Here is a 26,094-nt window from a genome sequence, read left to right as displayed (position 1 = left end):
CCTATATATATATATATGTATATATATATATATATATATATATGTATATATATACATATATTTTTTTTTTTTACATTCTGAGTTACAAAATGTGTACTGGGAAGTTTTGGTGTTGTTTTCTTTTTTCTCCAAATGTTGTCTTGCCATGGTGCCTCAGTCGGCAGATCTGATCTGTCTTTTCAGTCCACCTGCCTGCCTCTTGTCTTCCTGACTTACCACATTGTTTCTACACTCTCTGATTCTGCACTTTCACCTCTGACCCTTCTCCTGCACGACTCTCTCTCCTGCCCCAACTCAGCTCTCTCAGTTGGACCAGGAGACCACTCCTCGGCACAAACAGGAGGTACAGGTTCCTGTTTTCGGCTCTTGTCATTGCATACCGCTGCTGCTCAGCTTCTGTAACCTTTAGGGAATTTCACCTGAAATTTCCCTGCATTCATGCCTTCAGTCAAAGAATAGATTTCCGAGTTGTCATGGAGACATTAAAATGCAAGTTTCCAGTCCCTCACTAGTAGATGCAAAAAATATGAACCAGTCACCTTACTCAGATCCGTCTAAGAAATAAATTATTTTCTATCCAGTAGTGAAGCGCGTTTAGATTCTGTAATACGTGGAAGTTCTGGCATAGCAAAGTGAATATTCTTCTGTTATAAACTGACTCCATTTAAAGCTCTTCTTCAATGCATCAAAATCCACTTCAGTTGGACTTCAGACAACTGAATAAAAGTATTTGCCGTATTTCATATAAAACTATATTCTATAGTTCATGCTGCATAATGTTCGAGGTGAAACAGAAAAAGATTGTCTTTGATGTTTTTAGCTTTTTAAAACATGGTTGTGTAAATTAAAATGAAAAAAAAAAATTGTTTTCCAAACTTGTTTTAAACTTGTAGAATAAGTAACAAACAGGCTTTTGACATTTAGAGATCATTCCATAATTCTGATGAAGTGATGATGGACTAAATACACATGTGCATGCAAATATGTATCCCTGTAAAAATGTGTGTCTGTAATTACTGTAAAATGAGGATTCAGTAGTCTGTGCTAAAAGAACCGTCTTGGTCTATTTTGGAGTCATTGCATGAAATTGTCTCTTTATTGTTTGTGTTTTCCTGAGCAGTGTTTCTCTGTTGCACCTCACTGAAGGGATTATAAGACAAAGGCAAATGATTTTGGCTCTAAAAAGAAAGTAATTTTGAATGGTCCTCACCTGTATAAAACACATTCGCACCATAAACCTAAGAATTTATTTTTGCACAACAAAGGAAAATGGACTGTGTCCACCATAATAGCCATAATACAGAGGATGAACTGGTAAAACCTGCTTAGGTGTACACTGAGACACTTTGCTGTTCTCTAATGACCTTGGACTGTGTGAACCTGCCTTTAAACATACGGAGGATAATAAAGCTGGTGGAAAATGTAGCTACAGTAGGAAACTGGCTGCATTTCAGTCTAAACCGTTGTGGAAATTTATTAAATGCAGTTCTTAGTGAACGAGCTGAGTCCTTTCCACCACTGATTCAATAAAAGAAAAATAAAACAAGAGCCAGAAAAAAATCCCAAAGTAATAAAATGCTTAATTTAAACTAGCAAACAAATGAACCGATGCTTCATATTCATTTCATCATTGATCAAACTCTGCAGCTATGCTTCGATTGTAGCGCTCATCTGTTTCTAAAAAACAAAGTTGGCTGTAACTGCAGTTGTTTGGTTTTCTCTGAGCTTCTCTGGTTCCCATGGAAACCAGCATAAAGTAGTAAAACAAATCACATAATTTGATCTTCACTTAAGTGTTGGGATATATCCCAGTATGCAGCATTCTTGCACATATGAGTTAGCATATTAACGTTCTGCTAATGCTCTCCTTCTCTGTTTTGTTTTGCTCCTGCCACATGTTCTACTCCAGTTTCTGGATAAGTCAAAGGACGTCCTGCTGAAGCACCAAGCCAGCATCAACGAGCTGAAGAGAGCCCTGAGGGAGCCCAACAGCAAGCTGATTAACCGTGAAAAACGTCTCTCAGCGACTTCCCCAACTGGAACACCAGAGAAGAAGGCTGTGAGTAGGGGTGAGGGTGGGGCCATTATATGTCAAACCCAGCTACCTCCGACATTTAACATCACATCTGGACACCACTGAGTTGAACTGTTGTTTAGTACTGCCTGACTGACAAAACAGGCTGTATTTGTACCTTTGACACTTATGCTCACCAGCCACTTTATTAGCTGCACCTGCTTGTTTACACAAATATTTAATCAGCCAATCACATGTAAGCAACTCATTTGTAGTCATGTAGACGTGGTGACGACGACTTGCTGACTTCAAACTGAGAGTCAGAATGAGGTTCCAACCAAGGTCTTCAGAATAGCATCTCTGAACACACAACACGTTCAGCCTTGAAGCAGATGGGCTACAGCAGCAGAAGACACACCGGGTGCCTCCTGTCAGCTAAGAACAGGAAACTGAGGCTACAATTCACACAGACTCACCAACACTGGACAATAGAAGATGGAGAAACGTTGCTGGTCTGATGAGTCTCCATTTCAGCTCCACATTCAGATGCTAGGCTCAGAATCTGCTGGAAACATCATGAAAACATGGATCCATCCTGCTTTGGATCAACGCTTCAGGCTGCTGCTGGTGTAATGGTGGAGGAGATATTTTCTTGGCCCACTTTGGGCCCCTTAGTACCAACGTGGCCTGGTTTAACCAGCACAGCCTACCTGAGTATTGTTGCTGACCATGTCCATCCCTTTATGACCACAGTGGAGCATCTTCTGATGCTACTTCCAGCAGGATAATGCACCATGTCACAAAGCTCAGATCATCTCCACCTGCTTTCTAGAACATGACGATGAGTTCACTGGACTCCAACGGCCTCCACAGCCACCAGATCTCAGTCCAGTAGAGCAACTTTAGGATGTGGTGGAACGGGAGATTCTCATCATGGATGCAGCCGACAAACCTGCAGCAACTGTGTGATGCTGTCATGGCAATGTGGAGAAAACCTCTGAGGAAGGTTTCCACCACCTTGTTACATCTATGGTACCAACAACTGAGGCAATTCATAAGGTGAAATTAGGTCCAACCTGGTACAAGCAAGGTGTACCTAATTAAATGGCCAGTGAGTGTATGCAGTTCTGAGCTTGAGGATATGCCATACAGAAGAAGTTAACAGGGCAGATGTACAAGATGAAAGTGGTTATGATTTTCTCCTAAGGCATTTCAAACAATTATCTACTGTGCAAATGGGGTTAAACTGGAAAATCTGCATCCTAGACGTATAAATGAAGTGTGTTTTGTGTTTTCAAAAAGCTCCAGGTATAATTCTTCTAATAACTGAGAGAAAATTGAGGATGACAGACAAGCAGCACTGAAAGAAGCATCTTGATGAGATTAGACTGAAAATTAATGATCAGAAGATGAGACTGGTCTTCGCCGCTGCCTCAGATGCCCACAAGCAACGTATAAATGGCTGTCTAGCACAATCAGATTAAGTCTGTAGAATGTAAAACGTTGTCTGCAGTCGAAAATGTAATCTGCCTTGCATGCGCCTCATTCCAGGGAAGGAGGGGGGGTGTTATTCTGTGTGACTGACAGTCAAAAAGCTGGGAAAGCCTCGCCGCCTCATGACTCTTTCAAAGAGATTCAAACAAAGTCAGCTCTTTGATGTAGTTACAGAAAAAAAGCTTTGCTAATGCCAGCTGATTTGATTCTGGAGTCTGTTAGGTACACAAGACCCTGTTTTTAATTTGAAGGTCATTAAGTCACAAGTCACGTTTGCAGCGATTCTTCTCTTTTCTCCCTTTTGCATGAAACTGTTTGTCTCTAATTCCCTCTCTCATTTTGGGTCTGAGCTCTAACAGCTGTTCTTCTTCTCTTTTAAACGCTCTCCTCTGCTGCGTGCTGGCCAGTTGGTGGGCCGAGCAGTGGGAAAGGACCCTGTCAACAGCCTGTCTGTTGAAGGTTTCGTCCAGAAGACTGTGGTGACTTCACCCGAGGTTGCTCTTCTTCCACTATTCCTTTCTCATGACAGATTGACTTGATCACATTGTGGTTTTGGTGCAATACACGTCTCATTAACACTTACTTGCTACGTTTACTACAACTTCAGCATGCACCAGCTGTACATTTTGCACCTTTTTCTGGGATGGAAATAATGGTGTAGATTTAATTATTTCACACAGGTGTGCTTGGCATGTCTAACTGTGTTTAATCTATACCAACATGTAGGGCTCTGAGGAGTGGGTATTGATTGAAAAACAGCAACCTTATCAACAAGACCATGACTGGAAGGCAGAAGAAGAGAACACATTTCTTACATCGGATTCCTCGTGGGAGAAAAAGGAGCTGGAAAAAGAGATAGACATTACCAAGTTGATAAATAAAGAGGTAACAGGCTATGAGAGGAAAGAAATGAAAAGCCATATTGAGGGATTTCCCTCAACTTACCCCCCCAGAGAGGCAGATGTATGCTCTGAGACTTTGTCTTCTGTGAATCAGCTATCTGAGAACTTGAACTTGTTTCAAGACAAAGCTCAACGTAAACTGTCTCAAGACGCAGACCCTGAAGCCAACAGAGACGTGGTCCCAGGCTCACACCAGATAAAAGAACGGGTGGTTTCTAAAACAAGGAAGAAGAGGAGACCCCGAAGCTTAAACCTGGGAGTTCCTGCAGAACAAATCAATAGGAAAGATGGAGGCGATTCCTCTGAAGAGGAATATGAAGGCTCAGACTCAGACAACAGTTCAGAGAAAACATCCAAACGAGGAAATCTTTGTGATTCATCCCCAGTGGTAACGATGACAGATGATCAGGGATTAGAAAAGAATGAGTTTTTCAGAAACTCTAAAGACAGCAAACAAGAGGATTTATCAGTAGGAGAAGTTAGGGAGATCACCAGTCAAGGAACAGAGCAGGTAAAGAAAAAGGGAAGCCAGGCTGGGATGGCAGACATCGATTTAGTCTCATTGAACGGACCTGGGAAGATAGAACATGATAGTTCCTCATCCAGTGTTAGAGGAGAGTGTGTAATGAAGGTGCGAGGGAAGGGCCTCATTGACAACAAAGAGCTAGCAGAGGTAAAACTTCGACAAGTCAGGACACATGAGAGAAAGATTAGTAGCTCTGGTGGGGAGGATGTTGAGGGTTTCTTGAACGACAGAGGCCAGAGGACATCGCTCCACCGACTGTCAGGCAGCAGCTACCAGTCGGAAATCACCAGGATCGTTCCTCTCAAGCCAGAGCGGTCAAAGAGCGTCACATGTAAGGATGAAAAGGAACAGACGGGGCAGGAAGAGCCCACACGTGTCATCCGAAGGGAATACCGCTGGTCAGTCGGCTCTCCAGAGGGATCCTCAGACCTCAACTGGACCGATGCTCCCACCTTCCATCCAGCATGCCCAGCAGATGTAGAGGGTCTCGCAAAAACTGAACCCCCAGATAATAGCTTTCAGTCTGGTAGAAGCTCTACAGAGAATCAACATTTTGGATCAAAGATTTTGGCGCTTCCAAAAATGGCTCCTCCAGCTCCGCCGGTGAAAACACAAAAGGCCAGGGAGTCTGGACTAATACTGCGCAACAGCCGAAATGCCGGCAGGGAGCCGAGCCTGGACGCAGCCAAGAAGAGACACTCGGTAACTCTGCTTGGCATCTGCTATTCACTCATTGGAAATAAAGCATGAGATTCAGACAGACTAGCACATATCTATTTTTTTTCTTTTTTAATGCACTCATCTAGTTTACTTGTCCGTGGCTTTTTGAGGAGCAGGCGGAGTGGTACTTCTGCCAAATCTGCCAAAACGTGTTCAATTTTTCCCACGTGGCAACGCTAGTTTATCTCCTTCCATTTCCATCACCATGTTCCACACTGCCTCACAAATCTGTACAGCGTAGCTCCGGCTGTGGAAGCTTAAAAAAAGAAGTCAGTATTGAGTTGTGTTTTTTGGCTTGTTTGTCTTTTCAAACTTGAAAGCTTATATTTCCCTCCAGCTCACCTAGTCAGAGTGAGCTAAACACTCCCACATCATGAGTGATCTGATGCCGTTTGAACATCTAAATAATAATTGCAAGAATTCAATTGAAGAAATATGAATATTACAAATAAAATCCCTCATTTGAGAAAATAGGCAAAATCATCCATTACTAAGAAATATGACATAAATTAATAGAAATGGAGCAGAATTGATGAAAAACTTCTTCCAACATTTCCAAAAAGGTAAAGCTGAATTTACTAAGTGTCCTGATTGTTTACGTGAAAATAAATCAGACTGCAAATCAGGTCAGTTGTTTCCTTTAACCTCACCTGGATAAAAAGCCAAACAGTAACAAGCTCATCGACTCCTCTGACTGTGAAACCCCACCAGGCAGCAAGCAGCCAGACACCACAGCTCAGTGCCTGACAGTCAGATTTGCTGCTTTCATTTCACTGCTGGTATCATTGGGAGCTTGCATGCTTTTGGCTCTGGAATGAAAGGAATTTGAAGTGAAAAGACATGACAGCTTTCATCATTTCCCACCTTTTCATCTGAGTCGAGCTCTTGCATACTGGATTAAACAGGCATGAGAAGAGGTGTTGCGTTACTCTTGGTGCGTGTGACAATCATATTGAGATCTGACTGAACTCGGGTAGTGTGGGAAAATACTAGGTTCTCCTCCAAACATATGGACACAGTCCTTATGACAGATTTAGAAATACATCCAGACATCCGTCATTGAACAGTAAATAACTTTTATTTATTTATTTTTTGCCAGTAGTTCTCTCGAAATTTAAGGTACACAGTGTTGCAACCAACCTGATCTTGTCAAGAAATGACAATACTGGTTGACTGGTTACAGGGCTCTGATGGTTTACATTGTTTTCTAGAGCGGATGTAGTTTCTGTGGAGCCAGACTAGGGTCATAAATGATTGTATGTAGGTTTTGTACAATCAGAGCCACTAATCCCACCATGCACACCACAAACCATGCACAGCACATAAAAACATCAGGCTGATAAACATAGAACCACATGACATATTAAAACTTTTAAAATGTTGTAGTGTGTTCTTTCTCTGGAATTGGTGAAGCTGCTTCACTTATTTGCTGTAGTCAGGCTAAAAAATGAAAATAGTCTGTTACTGAACCTGACGCCACAGAACCAGAGAGAGATGGACCTCAAACTACTTCATCTCCACAAAAACAGCTCTGATATCAACCCCATAATGACTCTCTCTATCTTCTTTCACATACACAAATAAAAACATGAAGAGAACTTCCCCCAAACAGCCTGCCAGTCACAGATCTTAAGTTAGATGTGTCATAGTTCACAGCACTGATTCACAGGTTTTGTGATCTCTGAACTTCTAGCATGTTGACGTTCTGTAAATGTCAAAACTATAGTACTAGAATATTTTTATCTCAGCTGAACTGCTGAATGGTTAACACTCAGCATGACAGTTACATGGAACGTGTCACACTGTTACAACTCATCTATGTGAACACATAAAGCAAATCTATATTTGCTAAAAGAAAAAAAAACATTATTGTAGATTATTAATATTTAACTACAAGGAAATTTTTAGGGCATCCAAATGGCTGGCAGTGTACTAGCCTGTGTACAATATAATTTTACAACATATAAAATTAGGGGTGGGTATTTAATACAGTAATTACGATTTATTAATTACAAAATATTAATGGGTTAAAAAAAAGTATGCATTTATTGACAGTTTGTGTTCCAAACAATGTGGAACATTTGTCAGTGCAAAATTTCCTCGTGGTCCGATTACATTGATGCACTTGTCAGAGCTCAGTGTTGCTGCTTTGGTGCCATATTTAGCACGTTTTCTGACCCCTTTGGTGACTCTGTTTTAAAAAAGCAACCAGAAACGAGTCTAGCAACTCCAATAACTCCAATAACACTCTGGTGTTGTTGGAGTCGTTTCTACACTGACATGAAAGCAAAGTAACAGAAAACATCAGCAGACCTTTAGAATAAACAAGTTAACCAGCTTTATTTGGGCTAAACATGCAATCTTCCACTACAAAACAGCTTAAAACTGGAGCTGTTTGTCCTTGACTTCTTACAATAGTGAACCTCACAGTTTTTTTATTTATTTTTTATCAAGTTACAATAGGACATTAAAATTAGACATTTCAAGTGCACTTGGGGGCCCCCTGGTGGCAGCTTAGTTCAGTTTAGCCTTGAGCTGGCTCTGCTGGAAACAAAAACATTTAAAAAGTAAAAAAAATCTTTATTGTAAAATGCTGTAGATTCTTTTATTAAAAGCCCAAATGGACTTATCACTTTTTTCTGTGATCTTTTAGTTTTTGTAAGATTTTGTACGATTAAATTTAAGGTAAATATTTTACAAATTTGGGTTATGCACCCAAATTATTTTTGGTGCAAGTAATGGTTTTTGACATTTGCACCAGTGCACCTTCACTCAAAAATGTATTTTGAAGCCTGAGAAATGACCGATTCTGTCATTTCGCTGAAAGGTCATGGTGGTTGCAGCTCTCTCTCAAGGGCAGCGTTCATGCTGAAAACTTGTGATAGAAACTGCATGATCCTCTTCTTTCACCTCTGCTAGTTGCAGCAGATGGCTGTACATGCGTTTTTTTTTTTAAGTAGGCGCAGCTCTTTTCTCTCCTTCAGACTGTATTACTGTATGTTGTGCTTATGTAAAGCAATGCTTGAAATTTCAGGCCAGATCCATTTGAACCTGACTGGATCAGAAGAGTCAGCAGGCTTAAACTGGGTCTGGCTGAATTTCTCACCTAAACTTGGGTAAAAGCATGAAATATATCGATTTATTAGCAACTTTTGAGAAACAGGTGGCCTAATTTACTTTTGGACTGAATTTTTCTTTGCATGGCAGATTCCCAGTTTAGGTTTGCACTGAAATATTTTGTGAGCTCATGTTTTCAGGCCATGGTGAAGCAGTGCTGTTAGGGTTTGTGTGTGTGTGTGTGTGTGTGTGTGTGTGTGTGTGTGTGTGTGTGTGTGTGTGTGTGTGGTGGCTTGTCAGATGCCGTGAGCTTGTGCTAACCTCTGCGTGCTCTTTCTGCTCTTTCCTCTGCCTTCCCCTGCAGGAGCCCGTCTCCACTCCTGCCATATATGAAGAGCCATTTGCTGACTTCAAGGTTATTCATTTACAAATCCTCTTTTAATCCACCTCCATATGCTCACCCATCATTTCCTTCTTCCTCTGCAGCCCCCATGGCTAACATGCATGCCTCCAACTTCAGCTACCTCTTGGTAGTGTTTTATTTACCCTGCAGTTCTCATCCATTACCATGATAAGTGAACATGCAGGTTGAAAGCAGAACCTCCTGTGATTTGCTGCTGCTAGCATGATTGAGTTTATTAGCATTATGTTAAGTCAGCTAGCATAATATAATAAACCAAGTAATTTTCCTTCTAACCTTTTATCAAGGGTATCATGGGTGGTATGTATCCTTCTGGTCAAGGTTTATAGTTTATTTACTTGCATGTATTTATGTTGGCCATAAAAACAAATAACAGTTACCACAATGTGCAAAAAATATTCATTCAATGACAGTGTTTAGATCCATCTTTGATTGGAAAGAATAATTCCAGTTTACAGTGGGTATGGAAAGTATTCAGACCCCTTTAATTTTTTCACTCTTTGTTTTATTGCAGGAATTGGCTAAAATTGAAAAAGTTCATTTTATTTCTCATTAATGTACACTCAGCACCCCATCTTGACAGAAAAAACTGAAATGTAGAAATTTTTGCAAATTTATTAAAAAAGGAAAACGGAAATGTATGAGTCCCATCAGTTTGTAAGATTTTCCTCAATAATGTAACACAATTCAAACCTATTTCATCATCTTAAAGTCCTTCAGTTTCTTCTGTCTGACTTCCTGCATGTCTGCATCTAGATTATAGTTCATGTACAATGACTTACATCATCAGTCACATCATACACACACCTGCTGCACATCAAGGGTGATACTCCCGCCCCTCCTCATTACATCTCCATCCTCCCAACTAGCACAGGTAAATAACAGAAAGGCAATCCTTTGTGTGTAGCAGCATCAGAAGGAGCTTGGGGAGAGGAGGCCTCAGCCGAGCGTCGCCTCAGAGGAGGAGCAGGAGCGGGACACAGTGGCCTGCATGAAGGAAACCCAGCTGGGTATCGAGCGCAAGTGCTCCAGCATGACGGTCAGCTCCACATCCAGCCTGGAGGCTGAGGTGGACTTCACTGTCATCACAGACCTCCACTCTGGGGTGGAGGATGTCTCTAAGTGCATGTCAGAGCTGGGAGAGAGGGAGAGGCAGCCGGAGGTTGGACGGGAGGACTTTGAAGAGACCTCCAGGTTCTACTCTGCTCGTCTGATGGGATCCAGGGACAAGTTCCCCATGGAGGAGAGGCTTCCTGAGGAGGGAATACATCATGAGGTAGATGGATGAATATTCTCATCCTTCATCATCATCCATCATCACCCACTGGACTGTCCTTGCCTGGCTGGAAATGCTGCAATCATCCCCTGCTGTTTTTTTTCTGTGTTGGACCAGATCCCACTGCTTACGTTTTTTAAATATTCTGTTCATTTCTTCTTTTTTATTTTTAACTTTAAGTTGGTGCCTCATTAAAATCCTCATCAGTTGCTGTTGCTACCATCAACCCCATACAATGCAATTCTGAACATATGTGGACCCATGTGATATGCCCCCCTCCCCCGCCCACCACCGCCACCACCCCTCGTTCTACTTAAGAAATCCCACAACCACAGTAGACAGAAATCAAAATGAAAAATGATAATATTCCCATTCTTCCTAGGCAATACAACATTTATCATTTATATAATTCTTTAATGGTTCCGTTTTACTATGTAATCAATCACAGGGCCCCAAGCAGGTGATTCCTCAAGATACACATAAGTTTTTTCCAAACTAAAAACATGCACAAGATCTTAAAGCTGTTAAGATATTTTGGGGGAAGACAGTGATTTTCAGTCTAATAACATTATCCTTTATGCTAATAAAGATGCAAATGCAATGATGTCTTTTGTCTTCCTCCTAATTATTTCACTGCTTGGATTTATTCCAAACATAGGCGTCTGCACACGGTGTCAGTACTGTGTTCAATGCCACAGAGATATGTTTGAAAACAGTTCATCAGAAGCCTTTAAGGTAGGAACAAGACCAGAACATACGGGTCATGTCGCGTCACCAACCCAAACATTTCAGTGTGTTTCTCTCAGATGTTTTCCTTGAAGGTAAAAGGGTTCAGTTACTCTGTTAGGAAGTAGAAGAGCACATGACTTTCTGTTGTTTGACGTACTGTTTGTGTTTCACGCAGCCTCCTGTTGCAAAGAAAGACCCCAGTGCTGTAAACGTGGCCCACAAGCTGAAGAGGGGCGACACCAGGACAGAGACACACACTAACGGATCTGAAGTCCACGCCAACGTCATGGACGTCTCACCACAGGTAAACTCTGGTCCATTGACATTTCTTTCCTTATTTATTACATTGAAGTCACTATTAGTTAACCCTTTTTAACAACAGGCCTGTTTCTCTGCCATTAGATAAAATAATAATCTTTATTTGGGATTTTTCTTTATAATACATGACAGGAGTAAAATAAAGGAGGTTTGCTAATACAAATGTGGGCTGAAACAACTGAAACTGAAAGCTTCATATTCACTGCTTGCTTTTTTGAATAACTGCTTATAAAAATATAAATGTACCATATAATCCCACACAGAGGCATCTTTAAGTCACTTTGGTTCAGGCTGATGGGACCTTCTTTTGCCAGCGGTAACCAGTTCATTGAATTATTTTGGGTTAGAACTCACTGGAATTTTTACTCTACTGAAACTCTTTTATTTGACTTTTTAGATCAGTGGAAGGTAACTGTTGTCTATCAGCTGATCACGCTGATCGATCAGCTGCTGCGTGGAATCATTCTGCTGTCAGAGATCTGAGACGCTGATGGCGTACAAGATTACTTCATTTCCTTTAGTGCAAAGTGCACTAAGTTTAAAACTTACTGTTGTTTTGAAGCTGATGAAGAACCAGAACTCTGCTAGTGGGGGAGGAGTAATGCAGACTCTGCTGCGTCTCCAACCACACAGAGCTGCCTGTGGACGCCTGTCTGTAAATCATCATACTAGTAAAAACACAAAAATCAACCCGATATATCAGCCGGCTGACGTATCGGTCGATCCTTATTTGATAGGAGCTAAAGCACCATTTGGGATAAGTAATGCCTTAAAAGGACCATAGAAGAAGACAGTACATATGTACACAATGTTTTAGTAGTTACCTGTAGTACAGTCATCACTGCACCTGAAGCCACTCAGAAGAAAATATGTTTGTGTCTTATAGAATTTTGGCCACTCCGGGCCACCATACATTCACAACTCTGCCTTGAAGTTGAAGTAATTTCTATGCCCATCTTTACTACTAGGTGCCAGTAATTCTTACACACTGTACCTGACCAGGGCATCATGGGTAATAAACCTTTCTCATGATCTAAATGCTAACGTTAAAATCACATGGAGCTTCGAGTCACTAACAATGAAAAATGCTGAAAGCAGGGGCGGTCTCTGAATTCTTCTATACGGTGGGCCATACTGGGGCACAGACTGCAATAAGGATGGGACATTAAACCTTGTCACTATTGGATCAGCAGCAAAAAATAACCATGTTTACACTCGTTCCGATTGTTTTGTGGTGAATGTTGTTTCTGCACATGCTTGAACTACGTGGGGTTACGTGGCGTAATGAGTTTCAGGCAAGAACTGAACAATGGCAGCAAAACAGCGGGACTGTGGTGATTTTTGTTAGAAACTGATCGAGTTCAGGATTACTGAGCATTTCAAAGGTCAAAATGTTCTAAATAATAATAAAAAAGATAGAAAGCCCTTCGTTTGAACTAGTAGCACTGCGCATGTTGAACGCGTTACGATCATTTTAAATCTGTCCATCATGTAAATACAGCTGATCGGATCACTGTATCCAGCATCCATGTAAACATGTCAGCTGGAATCTCCCTTCAGAATGATATAGATTAAATATTTGTACATGTAAACGTAGCTTTTGTTTCTTCAGCTCGCTGACTGTTTAACTTTCCACAATCGTCACATGTGGTGATGTTATGTTTACATCCTCTTCGTTACTTGTAAACAGTTCGGTCAGACAAATATTATCACCCAAGAACATGGTGTTAATGCAGAACATGGTATACAAAAACATGAAAACAAAAAACATTACAAGCTGCGTTCACTTGCTTTTGGCCATCTGAAGTAAAGGTCAGTCACAAAAATAAACTACATTATACATTATACATACACATTATAAATAATAAGCTACAGTATAATACACATCACAGGATCAGTTTTGCAGAGAAGAGTTTCATTCTGTGGTCGGGTTTAAATTCACACAGAAGCTTTTCCTGTGGGCCTCAGTCACATGGCGGCCATATTTCCCAGTCACGGATGACATAATAGCATCATTAAGTGGCGATTAAAGTATTGACAGTGTATTAATGAGATTAATGAAAGCAGGTGTGACTCCCATTCATCTCTGGAAGCAGAGATTTGAGTGCAAGCTGGCTGTCCCACGGGTGCCTTATTAAAATGTGATGGTGACTGTGCGCTTTAGACATTCAGCTAATGGTGTGAATGAACTCAGGAAATGATGTGGAGAGGATGCTTTAAAGCGCCACATCAGTGTTGAGTCAAAGTTGTCAGAGAAGATCTAAGTAGTGTTTGAATGTGTGTGTGTTCATCTGCAGCAAATAGAGGATGATGTCATCTGATAATACCCCCAGCAGTAACACAGTGTAGCCAGCAGAGGGAGACAGGTTTTATCTGATGAGTTTGAACAAAGTCACAAAGTCTGTCCGTTCCTCTCTGCAGGTCACTGACAAGATGAACATCAGAGAGCATCATCAGTAGACTGTGAACTTATTTTACTTTACTTTAAACAGTTATTCATAAATTGTTGGTTGGAAGCAGATAATGAAGCATGAACTTGTAAATCAGAGAAAGTAATGGCTGGGTCACGATTTGCTGTTATAAAACATTCAAAAGATTTCTGGACAATCTGAGGTTAATAAAATGGCTGAATTTAGTTCTTTGCTTTCAATTAAATACACCAGTAAAACATCTATCAGCTTTAGGTACTAAAATTAGATTTTTGGACTTCATGAAACATCGTGTGGTATTTCAAAGATTTAATCTAATACAGATGAAATGCTGAAATACTTGATTTTATTTCACCTCATGACAAACCAACATTATTTTTCATGTTAAGAATTGAAAGGAAACTTTTCCGTTTTGTGGAAATTAAACTGTGTTTTAAAATCCTGGCCAGATTCTGTTATGAAATAATAATAATAATAATAATAATAATGATTATTACCAATTATTACCAACAAAGTGTGTAAATGAAACACATTTCTTTGTAACTCTTTATCTCTACTTTGTCCACCACAGACACATTTAGATTTAAGATCATTTGACTGAATGATGTTGCAAAGCAACCGATGCTACCAGAGACTCCATGTACAGTCTGTGGACTCCATCAGTGGTGTAATGCCATGAGTGGAAGGTTGTAAATATGTGTGGAGATGTTATATAGACACACAAAATCAAGCATTTATAGTTAATAACTGGAGGAAGACGGCTGTTGAGAGTAGGGCTGGGTATCGGCACTAATTTCAGCCGATTTCAATTTGATTTCCATTAAATTTGATTCTATAGCGATTCATTCACAGCTAATCATGTAACTTAAATTATTTAAAGATGTTCTCTGTTTTTTTTTTCATATAAAACACTGAGTGTATTTACTTGACAATCAAAATTAGTTCTCTGGGAGTAATCAGATTACTGTAATAATCTGATCTGACACATCTACATTAATTTATGAAGTACCATAACAATAAAGTTTTCCCCCAGATTCAGAGCCAGAAATGCTGTAATGGAAATAACTAAATATATAAATTAATAAAAAACCCACAGGACAGAAAAAAGTGAAACTTTTTAAATGTCCTGAAGAAAGCGTTTCAGTTAATGGAGTCGCTCTAACGTTCTTAACGTTCAGATCGCAGATAAAGTGTTGATGTTAATAAAATATATATAGATTATTGGATCCATTTAAAGCCGTCATATTATGACTCAGAAATTCCCTCAAGTATGTAGATCAGTTACAACCAAAGTAACAATTACAACAGTTAACAGTTAAAATGAACAATTAAAGTTTCTTACAAATTATGAAAACAGTTACAAGGCTGTCTCAAGTGCTCTCAGTCTGGATTTAAAGTCATTCAAATGAAATAAGTTCTGTTAATTTCCAGTTCTTTTGCAACATGTTCCACGTGGAAGAGAAGAGAAGGGGCAGAGAAGACAAAGGCCCTTTTTCCCAGTTCAGTGCGGGCAAATGGTACAGAGAGCAACAAATGATTATTTGATCTGAAACCATACAAATCAACATTTCTCCATCTGATTAGGTTACAAATATAGAAGGGCAGTACTCCAAGCATTGCCTCGTAGATAAAAGTGTACCAGTGTCCCAACCTCCTGGTGGACAAAGAAGGCCAACCCACTCAAAATACAGGTCACAGTGATGGTCAGGGCTCTACAATTTGTAATGAACCTCAAAGAAGCAGATAAACAGCGTCAAGCTTACTCAGACATTGAGTTGAAGAATTCATATAAAACAGATTTCCATAATCTAAAATGAATAAAAAAGCTGCAATGACAAGCCGCTTTTTCCCCTCAAAAGAAAAACAAAGTTTGTTTTGAAAGAAGAAACCCAATTTCAGTTTGAGTTTCCTCACAAGATTATCAATGTGGGGTTTGAAAGTGAGAGCGTCATCAAGCAGGACACCAAGATACTTGTACATATGAACTACCTCAATTTCATTTCCCTCAAGAGTGGATACTGTGGGGATAATTTGAGGAAACTTTTTAGAATTTGAGAACAGCATTAATTCAGTTTTGTCAGCATTAAGATTCAGATGGAAATCTGCCTTCTAACGAGACAATAATTCTCCTAATATATCAACTAATGCATAATAAAGAATTACAGTGAAGGTCATTTAGAAGTCAAGTCAAAGATTGAATTTAACTCGTTTTTTTATATTTTAACAGGCAGTAACTTCAGGAAAACTAGAAACATGGAGTTTCTCATGCAACAGGAAAACAGTAAAATTAATCATCAGGTTGAGAGGAAGCAGCTCAAAACAGCTCATCCCAGCTGCACATGATATACATTTTACTGACAGTGTGTTATGGTAAACATGGCAGCACAACAAGTTTGCAACACAAAGTTTCGCTCTCTGTAAAAATGATGCGTAATGATGATTTCCTGAAGCTGTGAGATACAAACAGTCTTAACGTCTCAACTTGTTCTTTAACTTGTATTTAATGTAGTGGAGGAAGATATATAAGACTCCTAAAACAGGACTGTTTATTTTTTTTTTTTTCTTCCTTTAGAACTACGGAGTCGTCAGCCCCCAGGAGGCTCCAATCACCCCGAAAGAAAATGGCTCCCCTGTAAGTGTCTTTGTAGTGGAAATGCATCAGAATGATTGTATTTGTGTGTGTGTGCATGTGTATGTGTGTAAGTGTGTGTGGCAAAGTAAAATACTGAAGCCAATCATCTGTTTTGCTCTCCCTCTCTGGAGTTGACCTTTATTTGACATCCCTTTCAAATGAGCATCAACATGAATCATGCTCTGAGACAAATGTTCACTGGACTTCATCAGCACTGTTAAATCTGCTGTCATGGTAAAGATACAGTTAATTTTAGTAACTGGTATTTACTCTGGTTATTTGGTCAAATTTGTTTATTTTAACACCAAAAAATATCAGACACAGAAAAATTAGCTTGACGTGAGATTACCACAGACGTGTCAGAATCAAGGTACATGTTACTGTGTCAGAGTAAATTCACCTGGGACACAGCAGAAAATGTAAATGGTTATCTCGTCCTAAAAGAAAACCACATTACTTTCACTACAAATAGGTATTAGTAAAGTAGACCTAGAAATGAGTAAAGTAGTCCCAGGAATCGGTAAAGTAATCCTAGGAATGAGTGAAGTAATCCTAGGAATGAATAAAGCAATAACTGGTGAGGAACTGTGCTACAGTAGAAGGTAAAAAGTGAACCTGAGCAGGTTTCCAGGTGTTTAATCGTGGTGTTACGCAGGTAAATATCTCAGGAAGACATCGGCTAATGATGATGATGATGATGATGATGATGATGATGATGTTGATGATGGGCACCTCTGTCAATGGTCAGAGTCAGGAGGATCCAGGGATAGCCCCACATTCACCTTAGAACCACTATGAGGATCCAGGAAGAAGTGAAGCCCAAGATAGTCTATGATAGGAAGAGTGAACCCTTCACTATAAACCTCCTTCATCTCCATGGAAACCAGCAGGACCTTCATGGTTCATTTCAAACGAAGGCAGTCATAGGTGAACACATTAGCAGCACATTAGAGTTTTTGGAGCTGGAATCAAACTTTTTACAACAAAACAATAAAAGTGCCCTCCATGATTTACTGTATTTACTGTAGTTTGCTGCTCGTTGGCTGGTAGGTTTGGTGCTTCCTACTGTATGCAAAGATCTTCTGTACATCATGTATCTCATGCTACCCTCTGTACAGGGGGCTTTAGTCAAGAAGAGGTTAAGGTAACTTATTACTTAAGCATAGTTTGAAGATGTTTTCTCTCAATGTGAGAAACAAACAGTTTGACAGGATAGTTTTGAGTTTGCCTGCTCTTAATTTGAAACCTGATAAAAAAATCATACCTTTGAGTCTGTGTATATAGTTTGTGTTTAGTGTGTAGCAAGAATCCATTTACGAGTTATTTTTTTAGATCGGTGACATTGAACCCAGAGACTTTACATGTGGAGTTCCCCAAGGTTCCATCCTGGGGCCACTTCTGTTTAACATCTACATGCTCCCACTGGCACAGGTCATAAATAACAATAAAACTAGTTACCATAGCTACGCAAATGACACACAGATATATATTACAATGTCACCAGGAGATTGAGGCCTGTACAGGCTCTTGGGAAATGCATTGAAGAGATTAATGACTGGATGTGTCTGAACTTTCTTCAGTTTAACAAAAACAAAACTGAGATGATTAAGTGTCACCACAGAGCTTCAGTCTACACACCTAAAAACCACCAACCAGGCCAGAAATCTGGGTGGACTCAGACCTTAACTTTGAGAAACACATTAAGGGAATTAAAAACTCAGCCTACTATCACCTTAAGAATATATCAAGGGTAAAAGATCTGATGTCTCAGCAGGACCTGGAAAAACTAGTCCAGCTTTCATCTTTAGTCGACTTGATTATTGTAACAGTGTTTTTACAGGTTCTACCTAAAAAATCAATTAGACACCTGCAGCTTATTCAGAACTCTGCTGCTCCAGTCCTCACTATAACCAAGAAAGTGGACCACATCAGTCCAGCTCTGAGGTCTTTACACTGGCTGCCGGTCCGTCAGAAAATAGACTTTAAAGTTCTGCTGCTGGTCTAGAAAGCTCTGAATGGTTTAGGACCAAAATACATCAGAGACCTCTTGACCCAGTATGAACCTACCAGAACCCTCAGGTCATCTGGATCCAGTTTCTTATCAGTTCCCAGAGTCAGAACCAGACATGGAGAAGCTGCATTCAGCTTCTATGCTCCACATGTCTGGAACAAACTCCCAGAAAGCCTCAGATCAGCTGAATCCAGGTTAAACACCCACCTGTTCTCTGCTGCAGTTCAAGTAGATTTTACTTAAAAACCAGATCTGCATCTGGTTCTTTTATGCTGGGATCTTTAAACTTGACCATGTTTTAATACTGTCTTTCCCCACACTGGAACTTCAGTCCTTGCATTTTATCTATTTTATTTTAGCTTTTTCTTTTGGTTTTTAATTAATTTTATGTCTTTTAATTTTTTTAATGTACTTGTATTGCTGCAGTAATGTTTTATGTAAAGCACTTTGAAATGTGCTATACAAATAAATTTGCCTTGCCTTTACCCTCTCACCCATCTGTCCGAACATGGCGTGTTGTGTATGATTATGGATCCTCTCCCTGTATGACCAACCTGTGATGAATTTACAGGTAAAAGCCAGCGCCCAGGGGAGGGAGACCGCTGTGTCCCCCATGACCATCACAGCTGAGAGCGTCACCTCAGCAACCACCACACAAGTTACCAAGGTAATACCATATCTGTTTCCATGGTTACAGTTTAATCCTTGGAGCTTGTACTTCAGGCACCACTCAGTGTTAAATGGTTCTATGCTCATAAAATTTACTAATACAAATACAGTTGGGTCTGGATGCAACACTGATTCAGTTTTTGACTTTTAAGCTGTTTGTTAAGTTAGTTTTCAACGGTATTTTTATAGAGTGTGGGTTAGGCAGATGTTAGATGTATATGTTTTCTTTTTACTCCCTTTTTTCATATTTAGCAAAGCGGAGGAAGCAACATAACGGTTCTGTATCAGTTGGGGTGATATTTCCAGTTGATGAAAGCTTTTAAATGTGTTGTTGAAATACATAAAAGATGGATATGCTCATGTTGTAAAAAAATGTTTGTGACTATGTTTTCTACAGACTGTGAAAGGAGGCTACTCTGAGACCAGGATTGAAAAAAGAATTATAATCACAGGGGATGACGATGTGGACCAACATCAGGTGAGTTAGGGTATCAGAGAAACACGCCAATGCCTTTCTCTAGGTCTCCAATAACTCTCAAAGCCCTGGAGGCTGACATGTGATGATGATGATGATTTTGGTGTTTTATGGCTCCAGGCGCTCGCCATGGCAATCCAGGAGGCCAAGCAGCAGCATCCCGACATGCTGGTGACAAAAGCCGTGGTTATCAGGGAAACAGAGTCTCCCACTGAGGAGCTGCGGCAGAAAGCAGAGGTAGACAACACAACAATACGGGCATGTGACTGGAGTGCATTTTCTTTTATTCTGTGTGTGGATGAATGGATTAATTAAGAGGAACAGAACTTTTTTTTCTGTGATTGATTTCTTTGTTTGGAAAGTCAGTTGGTTGACTGGGAAATGACACAAAATGTCCAGACAGAAATGCCAACCTTTCTCACTCCAAACGTCTCAAAATCTGAAAGGGCCACATTTAAACTGCAGCAGGCTGTTCTCTGCAGGTAAAGTCACAGTTAAAAGACATGTCACCATGGTAACCCAGACAATAGAGGAGAAGCCTGCTGCAGAAAGAAGATGTGTGGCCTGTACCATTATAAAAAGACTGATATTAATCTAAACCACAATTATTATGGTAATTTTGGTACCTAAATGTAACCAGGCTTATAATTAAATTCTACACCACCCCTCTAACCTTGAAAGGTGGATTTTAAAGTCCTTTAAAGTCCTCTCCTGGCAGAATGCATATATTGATGTACACATGATGTACACATTGATGTACACATGGCACTGAAGTGTCACATGAAATGTGACAAATTCCATTTATCCATTTGTTTTCTAAACCAGTTTAATTAAATTCGGAGAACCCAGACTGCCCATCCTGCAAGGTGAGAACATGCAAACTCTGCAAAGAAACAACCAGCTGAGGTCCCAACCAGGAAGCTAACCACCACATCACCGAGCAGCTTCACGGGACAAGTTAGGAGTGAGAATGTGTGGAAAAGGATCACAAGAGTTAAAATGAGGACATTAAAAAAACTACAAGAACATACAATATTTCTTCCAAAACATAAAACAGCAGCATTATTCAACAGACCTAAATGGCCAAAGATAATAAAACCTAAACAAACCCCATCACAAATCAAACTTGTTAACACATTTCTTTCTGTGTTGTGGTCTCATTGCAGTCCTGATTGATTCATGGTGGCTTCTGAGATGGGGGAAGGAGAGGATCCTCCAGCTGTGCATCTCCTGCCCTGCCAAGCAGTACGCCACCAATCCGATAAGAGGACCCTCTAACCCACTGTGTACATGTCGACACCAGAACAGACTGCGTTCCACTAAGCAGTAGACCTCCACTCCCGTCCCCTTAGACAAGCCAACTGTGACTCGGTCTCTGACCCAGACTGGCCTCCTGTCCTGTCCCATATCATTCTAGACCCTAAACTTCTGTGGAATCAGGAAATGTCTTCACATGGGGGATTCACCACTGAATCCAAAGTTTTTACTCCTTTGAACCAGTGAGCCCAATTCACAGAAATGATTTTTCTTCCTCTTCAAAGGTCTCAAACACTTTCCCTGTGCTACTGACACACACACACACACACACACACACATTTAACACATATACATACATACATATATATGTATGCATATGTATGTATGTATGTATGTATGTATTTAAACAGGAGGAAAAAAGGATTGGGTTCCAGCTCAGAGACATTGCTGGTGGTGTGTGCGGTGGGGAGGTGTCAAAATGTAAGAGGCAGCCTTTTTGCTCATTGTTGTTGCCTCCTAGCCGTGACTCCTTCAGTTTAATCAACTGCTGTCTTATTAGCTTTTTACATTTTTATCTATAGAGGATCTAATTTATGTTCAGTGTTTGCCTGTTTATGAAATATGTATAATATCAGATTATTATAATCTGCATGAGCAAGTTATTAATAGCAGAGGGAATGAAAAAAACAAACAATAAAAAAACATGTCCATATTTAAAACCCTGGAGAGCGATGATGGGTGTTTGCACCCAGATGAAAAGGACAAAAAAAAGAAGGAAATTAGTACTAGCACTTGTCCAGTGCTAATGATGACAGACTGTAGTGGACTGCTGGAACTGGTCCCAGTCTCCAATAAACAAACATCACTGTCCCGTCCCACGTCACTGTTACAGTTTTGTTTAGGTGAAAGCTCGCCACCAACAGAAAGAGATGCTGGTCACGCTCGCGAAGCACAGTCAGGATTTTAGAGGAATTTTAATATAAATAATATGTGTACTAAGTTTTTACAAATGTAATGATATGTTTTTACTTTTTACTTACTTGATTTTACTAAAACAGAATGGAGTTGTTATTCTTGTGTTTTTGGACATTTCAGTCTACGTGTGTGAACATAGCGCGCTACACTGGAGAGCTTTTAGCTAATCAAAGAGCTCACTAAGAATTGTTTTCCATCTTGTAAAATTGCCTTTAGTTCTAACCTTGGGAACTGTAATATTTGAGTACTGCCATCATTCCTTAATCCCGATATACTGTGTTGTGCTTTGTTGCCATCCGGATGGATTTGGCACAAGCTGTAAACACAAATTTGACATTTCATCACCAGATAATTCACTGAGCGTTGTTTGGATGAAGAGACGCTCTGTCATTTAAAAAGTTCATAGATGTCAAGGCTAAAATTGGGCTGTATTTACCTAAAATGTGATTGTTAATCAACATCTTTTTGAAATTTTTGAAAAAATATTTACATTTTGCCCCAATTTCACCAGAATTTAAATTTAATTGCATCAACTGTTGAGCTACACAGCCTTAAAGTAACTACAGGAACACCACAATGTCACTGAGACCAGTGTCTAGGAAGAATCTGGTTGGTTTAACAGCCTGTATATTTCATATACATATTATAAGATCATTTCATCCACCAATGAAATTTGAGTTTGGAAATATATCGTCATATTAACTAATACTGGCTATGTCAACATAGCACTGAAAAAATTTTATTGTTTTTGACACATTTACTTTAATAATCACATTTTCAATGAATGAAAATTGAGTGAAAAGTTATTTTAAAAAATCAGATGTCCAGACCATGAATCTAGTGGATTTTTTTTAAGTAAAACTCAACAAGTATTCCTACTTGGTGTTCCCTGGAATTTTTAGTGTTATTTACATACTTTAACAGTGCAGCCTCTTACATATTTACAGTTGTTTGGCTGATTGATGGCATTAAGTGATAGAATTAAACTGCTTGGGCTAAAGTCTTTAAAGTTTTTATTTATGACTAAATTAGGATTATGTTTAGATGCAGCATTGACAGCATGCATATGCTAAATATGTCCACATTTCTTTAGAAACCAAGCCAATATGGAGCAAAATTAGCATAAATTTCTAAAACATATTCCTGTCTAGATAAGGCGCAATGCTCAGTTTGTTTTACCCACAATCTCCAACCATTTCTAATTAGTCTAATTAGTCTTATCAGTGTTGCAGTCTTGCAGTTTGGAACATTGGTGGATTTCCGTATGGCTAGCCCAGCTAACTGCTAACAGCTAAAAGAGAGACAGGAAGTTCAAACGTGACACACACCTTTTTCTGCAGAGAAAATGTAGCGACAAAGTAAACAAGTGGTGAACCTACAACATTACTCAAACTGCTTGGGAATTTTTTGATGCAGAAAATTTGCACTTTTTTGTCCTTGTTCTGAGCAGCAGTTAGCTTGACTAGCTGGTCAGGAATCATTCCTGATTCTCCAAAATGAAAACACTCTGAATGCTAGAACCTCACAGAACCAGCTTCCCGAAAAAGCAAAAGAACAGGAACCTAAAGAGTGGAAAGATAATAAGTTAAACACCACTTCTCACATTCCAGGATTTATTTGTACTATGAAAATAGTGATGTTTAAAGGTGTTGACAGACAATGCCTGAAAAGTTCAAAATCGCAAGATTAACATGAGGATTATATTGTTTCCTGTTGGATTGTGTTATCATGTATGATTATGTACTTACAGGAAAAGGTGAACGTGAACTTTCCCTCTCTGACAAAGCATACCGAGTGATGCACATAAGGTGCAGTCCATCCACAGACCTTGTTGGCTGTCAGATATATTCATATGTTCTGAGTGACCTTTAATACTATACTATGCATCACTAATCAGTTATAAGATCCCTTCTGACGGACCCTGACCCATGCTAGCCGTGTTGCTGTCATTGATAAATTTGTGCTACTGTTAACTGAGGCAGTGAAGTGCACTGCTTGTGAGATTTGCAATAAGCAGCCATTATTTGTATCCTCTGTCATCTAAAGGGAGAAAACTGTGAACTGTCACGTGCACCGAAGCATAACCAAAACCTGTAATGGAGACTCGTAGAAAGAAATTCAAAGAAGCTTGTCCAAGACATGTGAAAAAGGCTTTGTCGCCATCATTGTCTAATTGTCTCCCTGACTTGAAACTGTCAACCTGCTGTGGATATGTGTCTGTGGAAACAAGAGATTCTCAAACTGCTGATTTGTACATTATATTTTGCTCTATTTTATTTTTTCTGGTCATATGACACTGGACTGTTGTAAAGGCACTTGTCTGAAATGATAGCAGCAAATGTTCTGTAAACTACTGGGAATGAACAACTGGTCCCCGCTGTTGAACTGGACACATTAACTACTGAAGGTATCGGAAGAGAAGCTGCTGGGGAAGGAGTGAGTTAAAGGATGAATGAGTAAAGTAATCACACTTCTGTGTGTTATATTGTGTAGGAGCAAAGTAAATTTTAGAAGAAATAGTGCAGTAGAGATGAAAATATGAATGGGTGCCTTAAGTTTTGAGTTCAGGTCATGGGAGCAGGAGCATCATTTATCAGTGCTCAGCTGAAAGTGTCCAGGATGTCACTTAAGAAGCAGCAGAAGAAGATGTTTCTGAATCTGAGCTGCTTGTCCCCAGTGAGAGGAAAATATTGGTTTGTCCCATGCTGAAACCAGCGCAGTATGGATTATGGATATGAGTTTTCTTTTTCTCTGTGAAGGCCATCAAACTGTTCTGCTGTTTAGCCTCCACCTTCAATTCTTCACTGCCCTTTCCTCTACATTCCCCTAGTGCTTGGTGGTGTGTATGTGCTGTATTTGCATTCAGTTTAAATGGAAAACATACCTGCATAAATAAATGTCTCAGTATGATTCAAACAGTGTCTCTGCTTGTGAAATATGGGAGGATAGTAACCTACAGTGTGATAAAACAGACAAACAAGGTGAAACTGTTTTTCTCTTAAGTAGTTTGCACATCCCACAGATTACCATGTTTGATTGAAAGTTACTGTCGTTGTGAAACCTGATGGAAGGAAAAAGCTTTTGTTATACTGCCATCTTGTGGCTAAATGAGCTATAAATGAGGGCTGCATAAAGGTAATCTCTGTGTTCTTAGTGCCACCTGGTGCATTTCTGAGATTGTAGCAGATTTACAGCACAAATAAATGAAATGAATGAATTAATGGTGTGTTGATGATGATGGAAACAGTAGATTTATAATTCTACACTTCAAAGCACCTAAAAAGCCCGGATGTCTTTGCTGATGTGGAAAAACAACAACAATGATAATAATAAAAATAAATATTTTTAATATTATTAGTCACAATATTTTTTATATATATATGAATATTTTTGTAGTAATAATAATTACACACACACACACACACACACACACATATATATATATATATATATATATAGTGACATATACTGGAAGTTCCTTCCAGGCTTATCATGTTTTATTTATCCTGACTTTAGAGAGGTACTTTATACTCATCAAAATAATCTCTTTCAACCATTCACCAAACTTACACTGAACTCCAGGTTGACTGGGTTGTGTCTAGCACCTCTGCATAATTTTCCCTCGTTATCTGAGTAACTTCAAGTCCCTCCCATATCATGTGTCACTCTTTTCTTGCAGTAAGCAACAAACCTTTCTCATTCATCTGGGAACATCACTTAGGTAGTGCAGCGAATGGGTTATGAAGACAAGGTTGGGTTCGTAGTAAATATTTTGCAGTTTAATCAAAGGATGAAGAGGCAGAGTGGGACACAGTGAAGAATAGATGCCACTTTTAGCATGAGAGCCTTTTTCTGATGTTAAGATTTCAGCTTTGTCTTATTCAAAAATGGGTTGTTTTCTGACATTGTGGTCAGCTTTAATTTCTTTCTAGTCTTTTCTACTCTGCTTCGGCCACCTACACCCGGTTGTAGTCAGTCATTGCACTGACCACACACTTTCTGGCTTCTCTTCTTCTCTCCTAGATTGAACTTCCTTTGCGATTATGACTGAGTCTGTTATCTCACTCTACCCAAACTGACTCCTTGGGAAGTTACATGCATAGGACGACAAAGAGAACATCATCATCATAATATGATCATCATCATCATAATCTGTGGTCATTTTCTGACGTGGCTGTAGTCGCACAGC

At 39.6% G+C, this 26,094-nt stretch overlaps 1 protein-coding gene across 1 annotated transcript in view; it reads left to right on the top strand.

Annotated features, from left to right (window-relative positions):
• Positions 1-24,821, top strand: part of LOC121636383 (band 4.1-like protein 1) — a 125,354-nt gene extending 100,533 nt beyond the window's left edge. The window contains exons 15-26 of the mRNA XM_041979864.1: positions 299-343; positions 1,910-2,059; positions 3,916-4,002; positions 4,235-5,638; positions 8,901-9,128; positions 10,042-10,410; positions 11,315-11,443; positions 16,459-16,518; positions 19,101-19,196; positions 19,596-19,676; positions 19,794-19,910; positions 20,840-24,821. Of these exons, the coding sequence (XP_041835798.1) occupies positions 299-343; positions 1,910-2,059; positions 3,916-4,002; positions 4,235-5,638; positions 8,901-9,128; positions 10,042-10,410; positions 11,315-11,443; positions 16,459-16,518; positions 19,101-19,196; positions 19,596-19,676; positions 19,794-19,910; positions 20,840-20,845 (2,772 nt within the window). The 3' untranslated portion in view covers positions 20,846-24,821. The remainder of the gene's footprint in view (positions 1-298; positions 344-1,909; positions 2,060-3,915; positions 4,003-4,234; positions 5,639-8,900; positions 9,129-10,041; positions 10,411-11,314; positions 11,444-16,458; positions 16,519-19,100; positions 19,197-19,595; positions 19,677-19,793; positions 19,911-20,839) is intronic.
• Positions 24,822-26,094: the final 1,273 nt, after the last annotated feature.

This window comes from Melanotaenia boesemani, chromosome 3 (genome assembly GCF_017639745.1).
Source record: "Melanotaenia boesemani isolate fMelBoe1 chromosome 3, fMelBoe1.pri, whole genome shotgun sequence".
Taxonomy (NCBI): domain Eukaryota; kingdom Metazoa; phylum Chordata; class Actinopteri; order Atheriniformes; family Melanotaeniidae; genus Melanotaenia; species Melanotaenia boesemani.
The sequence above is the reverse complement of the archived record's forward strand: the minus strand, read 5'-3'. Positions and strand labels throughout refer to the sequence as shown.